This window comes from Sebastes fasciatus, chromosome 10, assembly GCF_043250625.1.
Source record: "Sebastes fasciatus isolate fSebFas1 chromosome 10, fSebFas1.pri, whole genome shotgun sequence".
NCBI lineage: Eukaryota > Metazoa > Chordata > Actinopteri > Perciformes > Sebastidae > Sebastes > Sebastes fasciatus.
In genome coordinates this window covers 28,359,927-28,370,771 of record NC_133804.1, presented here as the reverse complement: position 1 = coordinate 28,370,771, position 10,845 = coordinate 28,359,927, and the positions used below count along the sequence as shown (strand labels likewise).

Genomic DNA, 10,845 nt, shown 5'->3' with positions numbered 1-10,845 from the left:
AATATAAGTTTGTTTACTAAGAAAGGAAACAACACGTGCACACAAATATAAACTCCTTTTAGTTCAATTGTGTTGAACTCTTCTCACCGCTCTTTCAAAATGAATCTTCCAAAAAAGGGGCAGAATTTTTTTGTATGAAAAACTTTAATAAAATGCACAAAAAATGAAACAAAATAACATGGTTGGAATACACAATGCTACAGGCTATTACGAAAAACTATTAAACATGGTTATTTTTGGACCAATTAGCAAATCAGTATTTGGATTATTGATCCCTCACAAAAGCCCTGATATCGGTGTAGATCGTCTCTTCCTTTCTTTGATTCCTTCTCCCTGCGTTGCCGGCTTTCCTCCTGGTAAAGACTGGTGTACAATAAACCAAAGTGTCCTCATTTCTCTGAGGAAATAAAATCATGAGTGAGCGGATTCCAATACATGCACATATAATCATAAAAATTGCTTTTATACAGTTTAAATTCCTTACCTGTTGACTTTGCTGATTAGCACTGGCTGTTCCATCATTTGTTTGCAGAGTGGCGGCAGCTGTATTATTAAAAAAAGATGAATAACAGCTAGTAAAAAATGATGGATTTAACTTTATTGTAAATGTATGATACTATAGGTTGACTTATACAGAGCACAAATGAATCAAATGATGTTAGCTTTTGGGGAAACACACTTTGATAATATGGCGTAGTCACGGTGTGCCTGTACCACGCAAAGACGCAGCTGGCACACACAAAAATGTGATGCAGATTGAATATTTAGTGATAGCCTTACTAAAACGAGTTACTATTGCTAAACAGCCCGCCACTATCCATCTGCAGCAGTTCAATATTTCTACCAGTCGAAGTTGGCAACCCTACACACACATTCAGCAATGAAAAAAAGTCATGAGCAGTCTGGACCTGGAGAGGCTGCATAGAAAGCTGCCGGGCCGGTAGAAAACGGAGTGGCAGCTGGCAGCGTCATCTCTTGCTGCATTCACTTGCACCCAGACATCAGAGTTCACGTCAACAGCCACATCTTTTCATAAATACATACTGAGGTGGGTGTATTAGGGTTAAAAAAGCCCAATTGGCCACTCGCATAAAAGAAAAGGCCACTACATCTCAAAGTCCCGGGCTGAATCTCAGACCCAGTCCATCCCTGGATCATGTAGCACATCCACTAGGTTTTTTCTGGCTGTACTAGTGCTTTAATAGATAGAGTAATGTCTCTTACCGTTGCAACAATTACAGGATTCCTTCCTGATGGCATAAACAAGGAAGGCTATAACAATCAGACTGATAGCCAAAGCAGCACATAACAGAAAGACAATCGTGTTGTCGTTCTGTGAATCACACGGGCTGCCAACTGAAACATTAAAGAAACAAATAATTAAAGTTAATAAATAGTAATAAATTATTTACGTTATTTAATATTATGATAATTTAACCATTATATAGAAATATGATGCAGTTACCTTCAACGTCCAGTTTTGTTCCGTTTCCAAATAATATCTCCCCACACGTGGCCACAGCACAGTAATAAGTCCCGGCATCAGAGGAGCTGACGTTCTTAGAGAAGCTGTAGACACATTTCTGTTGAGAGCGAGCCTCGAGGCTCTTCTCACATCCATCTCTATTGTTTCTTTGGGCATAAATTAAACTGGGATGAGATTTATCTGATCCGGCTCTGAACCAGAACACACTGTGTTCTCCTGGACATGTTTTCTTCTCAGAGTCAGAGAGGACTGAACACTGCAGAGTCACTGAGTCTCCTGGACGGACCGGATCAGATGGAAAGTCTTGAATGACGGCAGTGATATCAGGTTCTGATCCTGGGAAATAAAAATAAAGAAACAATAAACATGTTTTACTCAATTCAATGATGATAAATTATAGGTGTTGAGGTTACAATGATCTATTCTTAAACAAAAGAGACTGGTGACTTCTATATGAATCATGCAAACATACAACAACTTAATAAAAGTTAGTAAGAACATTTAAAAACACTAAAATATGTAACATTGCTGTTAAATTATGTATAATTATATAATTTTTAAGGCATCTGGAGTATATTTACCTTTGATTCTCAGAAATATTCCTTTCGAAAATGTCATGTTGCTTCGTTTCACTTTTATACAGTAGTAGACCGCAGTATCGCTGAACTGTGTTTTGGTAATATGCAGAACAAATGCTCCAGGCTCTTGTGTTGCTGTAATGCGATCAGTCTCCTCAACAACCTCGCTATCAAAGGCTAATGTTCCTCCTAATATTTCAGGGAAGGTTCCAGAAACGACCCTGATCCAAAATAAGTATGTTGCATGCCATAATCTCTGGCGGGTACATGTTAGAGTGACATTTTGTCCAACACCAATGGTCTTTGTCTCAAAGATGCGATTGTCTGTGCATCCTGAAAATCAAATCAAACAGAGTAATAATTAACAACAGAGATACATTCATATGCTTTCTGTATATTACTGCATGAAGATGACAAATGTAATTTAAATATATATGTGGAGTAAATGTGGCTAATACTTACGTCCAATTTTGAGCACGAGCAGAATAAAAAATATGATCTTCATTTTCTTTCCACATGAGAGACTGCAGTTAAATTAGATCGTATCAGAAGATGATTCACCTTAATGTAATCATATGAAATGGGAGGGAACAATTTCAGAGCAATCTGATTGGCCCCTTGTTATGTTAGTGTTTCACTATACCACCAGTGGAAATAATACCACCCATTTCCCAACTTAAACACATGACGCAACAGCACGTATTTGTTTCATGGTGGTTTTCTACAACTGACACAGAGAGTAACCTCAACAGATGATTTGATCTTAATGTGAACTACAGTTATCCAAAAATAATCTGGTTCACGAAATTTAGTTGTCATTCACTGTTGTACTACTTCAATTATTATTATTTTTAATTTAAAAACAAAACATTGTAACTTGCACAATGTATATAGTAGTTATTCTTATTATATTTTTATGTTAGTCGTAGTAGTCGGGTATATCTATCTATCTATCTTGTACTACCATATTTATGAAGGTTGTAGCCTAGATAGAAACTAGATAGCAGTTGGATTTTTTAATTTTTACTATGTTTTCTAAATGTGTTTTCATTAGTGTATAATCACCTGAAACCAGAAGGCCATCATAGTTCTCTGACACACGTGAAACTGCGGTAACGTGAACTGCCGTCTGACTTCTGTTGCTCCTAAAGTAGTGTTGTTTTGGTAAGGATGTCCTCTGAGCGAAGTGAACGGCGTTACCACGGTTTTGCATTCTGCGGCTCACGTTATTGCAGTCTTGTAAAGCTAGGAGTGAGCGGAGGGGTACTCAGTTGGTTGCAATCTGCAGCCACACAACTAGATGCCGTCAAATCCTTCAGAACACCAAGTGTGTAACACATGCACAACAATGCAGTTAAAAATATATATATATATCTCTTTACATCACTGTCATCTTTTAAAGAAAGTCAAATGATTCAACAAACGAAAGATTTACAATGAATTCTTTCAATAGCTAACCTTTGAATATAAATGCATGACACGTTATTTATCTGTAAATATACAGAACTATGTATTTAGGCCTAACAGGAAATCCTACAACAATGTCTGTACCACTAAACAGAGATTTATAGATCAGATTGATCTGTGTGCATATAAAAAAGATGCATCCAGCCATTTGCAAGAGTGATACACGACGATAGAGAAGCCATTTTAAATGTTGTGTGAGCCAATTCAGATGCTCCACATCATCAAAGATGACCCGCCCACTCTACCTGTCAAAAACCTCAACAGGAAGAGCACAGCGTATAGAGGAGGGCTGTTAAACCATCCATCCTCTATACTCACATCACTTCTTTTCAGAGGGCTGGTGAGAGGAATCAGCAGAGCGACGCTCTCACAGTATTACATTCGCCTGGAGACGATTTACAGTTTCCGACCTGCATATCTTTATCTGAGGGAGGAAACCACAAATAAAACAATACAATGATTAACAAGGTGATTAACATAAAACAATCGTAGGACACCATACAGTATGTGCAGTGATCGACACCCCCACTATAACACAGACAGGAACACCTGCCAATATAATGCAGCCCAGATCAACACCACAAACTCTGGCCTCAAAATAATCATCAAAGAGTTAGAGTGGGGGTTTGTTTGAAAGGTGTAAAGAGAAAGAAAATAGAACGACCAACAACCTATCTATTTATAGGGACCAGCGCGTTTGTTTAGGGTCAATATATTGTTGACAACGAGCCATAACACCATTTCTACTTTCACACAAACAGACACACATTCACAGTCATCACTGACAAACAAATGATGCATATAAACTTTAGCATTGTTGTGGTTGCGCTTCAAACTAAAGTGTCAGTACATAGGGGCTTCCTTTCTCTCTCTCTGTTTTAGCCTCAGGAAGCTGGGCTTGCACTGCTGTTTTACCTTTTATAAAAAGGCAAGAGGAACACCACACTTATTTATATGATTGTTATTTAATTGATAACATTTTTATGTAGACAAATATATTTTTTTTAAATAATAAGGGCTGTCGAAGTTAACACGATAATAATGCGTTGATGCAAATTTGTTTTAACGGCACTAATTTCTTTCAACTTGCAATTTTTGGTTTTAGCGGGTTCAGTTTTAAAGCTAGAGTGAAGATATATCATATGAAACTAGAAAACCTAAGGAGCATTGGTACCAACCATGTCATACTAGCTTCTTGCAAAGGAGGCTAAATAACATTCCAAACTTAAGTTAGATTTTGGCGAGGAAAAACTGGCATGGCCTTTTTCAAAGGTGTCCCTTGACCTCTGACCTTAAGATATGTGAATGAGAATGGGTTCTATGGGTACCCACGAGTCTCCCCTTTACATACATGCCCACTTTATGATTTTTCAAAGGGGTAAATGCAGTAGTAGGTAACCTGCACATTGCACAATGCGGCAAAAACTCTCACAAGACTCGTTGCCCGACGACCTATCCCAACCTTAACCATTCGAGATCAATGCCTAATCTTAACCATCTTATGAGTTTCCCAACTCATGGGTTACCTTCTACACACGACCCTGGTTCTGGCTGTTATAGTAGTGATAGAGTGGTGCAGGGATGACGTATTTTTGTAGGCCAACCAGGAAGTTAGCATCGCCCTGTGTTCCCTCGACAAAAAGCCAATGAGATTCTTCCATTGGATTTTGGATTATTACAGAAAATAAAGTAAAGGTGGACGTGTCGGCGTGATGACGGTTAGTAGTCTCATTTAGCCACTTGTTAGCAACCGCCTTTTTGAAGACACGTTAAGGCTTCAAAATCCTCGAGTGGGATATTTACTGTCGTATTTTATATTGTAGAACAAAACAATAAAATCTCTTAAGCTTGTGTTAACCACAGACCTTATTTCATGCAACTTACCAAAAACCCTTTGACTCTCAGACGAGGAAACGTGAAGTGCTAAAATGCATTACAGGCCTACTAGTTGAACCCTGTGGAATTTTATTCATGCAAAATCTATTTGCAAAGTCTGTTTGTTTTTTATTTTCATGAGCAAATGTGAGTAACATGTTTGCAATGTGAAGTCTTAATAGCAATAAAAGATTTAAAATCAATGGATTTTAAGTGTGGTAAGAGATCAGCATGAGCAAGCACAAATAAGAAACATTAAGCAATATAAAATGATGACGCTGTTTGGGTCTCTTACTTTAAAAGTATTTTATTTGTTTCTACAGTGTTGCAAACATTAAACAAGAAAACCAATCAATCTTACTGTCTTATACTAGATGCTAACTTATAAAAGTTATTTTCAAAATAAACATATCATGAGTAAACATTTAAAAGTTAAACTATGCCATTATAAAAGCAAAGAAAAAACTAAAGTTTTACCTGAAAAACCTTAAAAACAGACAAATAGATATGAGATGCCGTAGAATATCACCAAAAGCCATTAAAACTATTACATTTTGCATCATGATAATTCATGCCCTTTTGTTAAAAAAAAGTCATCCGGTGATTGCAAACAGATGGGACAGAAAATAATGTCAAAATGATACATGAAACATGTTTAAGGTTATCTAAATACAATACTGTTACCGATATCAGAAGTGAAATTGATGTGAAGCAGCATATTTACAACAGTCTATCTTTAACTAGCAGATCCAGTAGATTGTTAATCTATCACTCAAGTCCTGACATCAGTGTAGATCGTCTCTCCCTCTGCTGTTTCTACCTTTCTTCTCTCTGCTCTAGTTTTCCTCTTGGTGAAGGTTGGAGCAGAATAGGTCAATGAGTCCTCATCTCTCTATATAAATAAAATATATGGAAAAACGTCATGTGACAGCATGCATTAACATTTACATATATATAGACAACATTTCTTTAAATTCCTTACCTGCTGACTTTGGTGATGACCACTGGCTGTTGCAGCTGTATTATGAAATAAAAACACAGCTATAAGAAGAAAGACGCTGTAGGTTCATTTACATAAATCAGTAATCAGTAATCCTGGGAAAGTTAGCTTTTGCAAAATACTGTATGAGAAACTTCTATTACCGTTGCAACAATCACACGTTTTCATCTTGATGGTATAAATCAGGAAGGCAATAACAATCAGACTTATAGCCAAAGCTGCACATGACAGAATCAGAACTGCGTTGGCCTTCTGCAGATCCCAAATGTTGAGTCCTGAAACAATATGAAAAGGAGCAAATAATGAAAATTAACAACTATTTTGACAAGATGTTATAACTAGGGCTGTCAAAGTTAAGGCGATAATAACGTGTCAATGCAAAATCGTTTTAACGGCACTAATTTCTTTAATGCATTGGCGCAACCGATCTTTCGGAGGTTGTCGTGGGCTCAGTTGTAAAGCTAGAGTGAAGGTACTGGCATCACATGAAACTAGGCTAAATAACGCTGCAAACTTGTGCTAATTTTTGGCGTGGAAAAGCTGTCATGGCCATTTTCACAGATAAAAAATGTGCGATTAACTATTTGAATCGATTGACAGCCCTAGTTATAACGCAGGAGGAACAATTGTTTTGTGATACTTGATTTTAATTGTTTCTACCAGAATCAAAAGTAATGATTATTAATGGTTAATATGGAAATGATCTGCATTTACCTTCCACGTCCAGTTTTGTTCCATTTCCAAATAATATCTCCCCACACGTGGCCACAGCACAGTAATAAGTCCCGGTATCGGAGGAGCTGATGTTCTTAGAGAAGCTGTAGACACATTTCTGTTGAGAGTGAGCCTCGAGGCTCTTCTCACATCCAGCACTGTTTCCATGAGCGTAAATTAAACTGGGATGAGATTCATTTGATCCGACTCTTAACCAGAACACACTGTGTTCTCCTGGACACGTTTTGCTCTCAGAGTCAGAGAGGACTGAACACTGCAGAGTCACTGAGTCTCCTGGACGGACCGGATCAGATGGAGGGGCTGCGGTGATATCAGGGTCTGGTCCTGGGAAATACAAAGATGAAAATAAACATGCTTTACTCACTCACAAATTAAACTATGTAATCTGTTGTTATAAATGTTTGATGTAAGCATAATGACTACATTTTTAAGGAATGTGAAACGTTTTTCTGTATTTTATTTACCTTTAATTCTCAGAAATGTTCCATTCAAAAATGTCATTTTGAGATGGTTTACTTTTATACAGTAGTAAACTCCAGTATCGCTTGGCTTTGTTTTATGAATATGCAGAAGAAATGTTCCAGGTCCTTGTTCTGCTGTAAAGCGAGGAGCCTTATTAACAACCAGAATATCAAAAGTAAATGTTCCTCCCAAGAATTCAGGAAAGTTTCCAGAAACAAGTCTGACCCAAAACAAAAATTTTTTGGGCAGAGATTTCTGGTAAGGACACGTCAAAGTCACATCATCTCCAACACCAACAGTCTTTATCTCCAAGATCTGATCAGCTGTGCATCCTGAAAATATTAGAGAAGCATTGATCAGTGATTAATGACAGAGAAAGAATCATGTATGTGCTGCTAAATTACTGTCAAAACTATAAATATATATCTTGAGTAAATCTGACAATTCTACATGTACTTACGCCCGACTCTGAGCATCAGCAGAAAATAAAACACGATCATCATTTTCTGGTTAATCCACTGGAGACTGCAGTTAAATTAGATCGTACTGGAAGACGATTTGCCTTAATGTAATCATATGAAGTGGGAGGGAACAATTTCAGAGCAATCCGATTGGCCTCTCGTTATGTTAGTGTTTCACTAAACCACCAGTGGAAATAATACCACCCATTGCCCAGCTTAAACACATGACACAACACCAACGTATTTGTTTCATGTTGGTTTTCTACAACTGACACTGAGAGTAACATCAACAGATGATTTGATCTTAATGTGAACTACAGTTACCCAAAAATAATCTGCTGCACGAAATTTTGTTTTCATTCACTGTTGTACTACTTCAATTATTATTATTTTTAATTTAAAAACAAAACATTGTAATTTGCACAATATATATAGTAGTTATTCTATGTTTATATTTTTTCTGTTAGTCGTAGTAGTCGGGTATATCTATCTATCTATCTATCCTGTACTACCATATGTATGAAGGTTGTAGCCTAGATAGAAACTAGATAGCAGTTGCATTTTTTTAATTTTTACTATGTTTTCTAACTGTGTTTTCATTAGTGTATAATCACCTGAAACCAGAAGGCCATCATAATTCTCTGAAACACGTGAAACTGCGGTAACGTGAACTGCCGTCTGCCTTCTGTTGCTCCCAAAGTAGTGTTGTTTTGGTAATGCTGGCGTCTGAGGGGAGTTGAACGGCGTTACCACGGTTTTGCACTCTGTGGCTCACGTTACCGCAGTCTTGGAAAGCTAGGAGTGAGCTGAGGGGTACTCAGTTGGTTGCAATCTGCAGCCACGCCACTAGATGCCGCCAAATCCTTCAGAACACCAAGTGTGTGACACGTCCAAAACAATGCAGTTAAAAATATGAACAGTTTGTCTGGATTGTGTGATTGGGATGCTTTCTAAGGAAGAGTGCCGAGCTTGAAATGCTTTGCCAATTTAAGCCTTTGTTTGTGTGTTCTTCACACCATTGAGTGTCCTCTGTATTAGATTGGATTTGATAACATATATATCTCTTTACATCACTGTCATCTTTTAAAGAAAGTCAAATGATTCAACAAACGAAAGATTTACAATGAATTTTTTCAATAGCTAACCTTTGAATATAAATGCATGACATGTTATTTATCTGTAAATATACAGGCCTATGTATTTAGGCCTAACAGGAAATCCTACAACAATGTCTGTAGCACTAAACAGAGATTTATAGATCAGATTGATCTGTGTGCATATAAAAAAGATGCATCCAGCCATTTGCAAGAGTGATACACGATGATAGAGGAGCCATTTTAAATGTTGTGTGAGCCAATTCAGATGCTCCACATCATCAATGATGACCCGCCCACTCTGCCTGTCAATCACTTGAACAGGAAGAGCACAGCCCACAGAGGAGGGCTGTTAAACCATCCATCCTCTATACACACATCACTTCTTTTCAGAGGGCTGGGGAGAGGAAGCAGCAGAGCGACGCTCTCACAGTATTACATTCGCCTGGAGACGATTTACAGTTTCTGACCTGCATATCTTTATCTGAGGGAGGGAACCACAAATAAAACAATGCAATGATTAACAAGGTGGTTAATATAAAACAACCGTAGGCCACCATACAGTATGTGCAGTGGTCGACACCCCCACTATAACATGGACAGGAACACCTGATAATATAATGCAGCCCAGAGCAACACCACAAACTCTGGCCTCAAAATAATTATCAAAGAGTTAGAGTGGCGGTTTGTTTGAAAGGTGAAAGAGAAAGAAAATAGAACGACCAACAACCTATCTATTTATAGGGACCAGCACGTTTGTTTAGGGTCAATATATTGTTGACAACGAGCCATAACACCATTTCTACTTTCACACAAACAGACACAAATAGACACACATTCACAGTCACCACTGACAAACAAATGATGCATGGAAACTTCAGCATTGTTGTGGTTGAGCTTCAAACTAAAGTGTCAGTACATAGAGGCTTTTCTAACTTTCTCACTCTCTGTTTTAACTTTTATAAAGAGGCAAGAGGAACACCACACTTATTTATACGATTGTTATTAAATTGCCTTATTGATAATCTTAATGTAGACGAATATATTTTTTTTAAATAATAAGGGCTGTCAAAGTTAACATGATAGTAATGCGTAAATTAGTTTTAACACCACTAATTTCTTTAACGCATTAACGCAACTTGTGAATTTTAGGTTATAGCGGGTTCAGTTTTAAAGCTTTAGTGAAGATACTAGCATCATATAAAACTAGAAAACCTAAGGAGCAGTGGTACCAACCATGTCATACTAGCTTCTCGGGAAATAGGCTAAATAATGCTCCAAACTTACACTACATTTTGGCGAGTAAAAACTGTCAAGGCCATTTTCAAAGGGGTCCCTTGACCTCTGACCTCAAGATATGTGAATGAAAAAGGGTTCTATGGGTCATCCGAGTCTCCCCTTTACAGACATGCCCACTTTATGATAATCACATGCAGTTTGGGGCAAGTCATAGTCAAGTCAGCACACTGACACACTGACAGCTGTTGTTGCCTGTTGGGCTGCAGTTTGCCATGTTATGATTTGAGCATATTTTTTATGCTGAATGCAGTAACTGTGAGGGTTTCTGGACAATATTTGTCATTGTTTTGTGTTGTTAATTGATTTCCAATAATAAATATATACATACATTTGCATAAAGCAGAATATTTGCCCACTCCAATGTTGATAAGAGTATTAAATACTTGGC

At 37.5% G+C, this 10,845-nt stretch overlaps 2 protein-coding genes across 2 annotated transcripts; both read right to left on the bottom strand.

The window, feature by feature from the left end:
• Window positions 1-389: 389 nt before the first annotated feature.
• LOC141775934 (signal-regulatory protein beta-2-like) lies at window positions 390-2,584 on the bottom strand. Its single transcript, XM_074649674.1, has 4 exons — window positions 2,527-2,584; window positions 2,068-2,397; window positions 1,466-1,822; window positions 390-397 (listed from the first exon to the last, which is right to left on the bottom strand). The coding sequence occupies exons 1-4, from the start codon at window positions 2,567-2,569 to the stop codon at window positions 390-392; spliced, it is 738 nt and encodes a 245-aa protein (XP_074505775.1). The 5' UTR covers window positions 2,570-2,584.
• A 776-nt stretch (window positions 2,585-3,360) lies between these two features.
• LOC141775933 (signal-regulatory protein beta-2-like) lies at window positions 3,361-8,106 on the bottom strand. Its single transcript, XM_074649673.1, has 4 exons — window positions 8,064-8,106; window positions 7,606-7,935; window positions 7,121-7,465; window positions 3,361-3,377 (listed from the first exon to the last, which is right to left on the bottom strand). Exons 1-4 carry the CDS (start codon window positions 8,104-8,106, stop codon window positions 3,361-3,363), a joined length of 735 nt encoding a protein of 244 aa, XP_074505774.1.
• Between the last annotated feature and the right edge of the window lie 2,739 nt (window positions 8,107-10,845).

What these genes read in the sequence shown, in the direction of transcription:
- LOC141775934 (XM_074649674.1), bottom strand. Translation starts at nt 2,569, where the DNA reads ATGAAGATCATATTTTTTATTCTGCTCGTGCTCAAAATTGGAC. An exon ending in GCTCGTGCTCAAAATTGGAC is followed by an intron (nt 2,398 to 2,526) that starts GTAAGTATTAGC and finishes TTTGATTTTCAG; the next exon opens with GATGCACAGACAATCGCATC. An exon ending in AATATTTCTGAGAATCAAAG is followed by an intron (nt 1,823 to 2,067) that starts GTAAATATACTC and finishes TTTATTTCCCAG; the next exon opens with GATCAGAACCTGATATCACT.
- LOC141775933 (XM_074649673.1), bottom strand. Translation starts at nt 8,106, where the DNA reads ATGATGATCGTGTTTTATTTTCTGCTGATGCTCAGAGTCGGGC. An exon ending in GCTGATGCTCAGAGTCGGGC is followed by an intron (nt 7,936 to 8,063) that starts GTAAGTACATGT and finishes TAATATTTTCAG; the next exon opens with GATGCACAGCTGATCAGATC. An exon ending in AACATTTCTGAGAATTAAAG is followed by an intron (nt 7,466 to 7,605) that starts GTAAATAAAATA and finishes TGTATTTCCCAG; the next exon opens with GACCAGACCCTGATATCACC.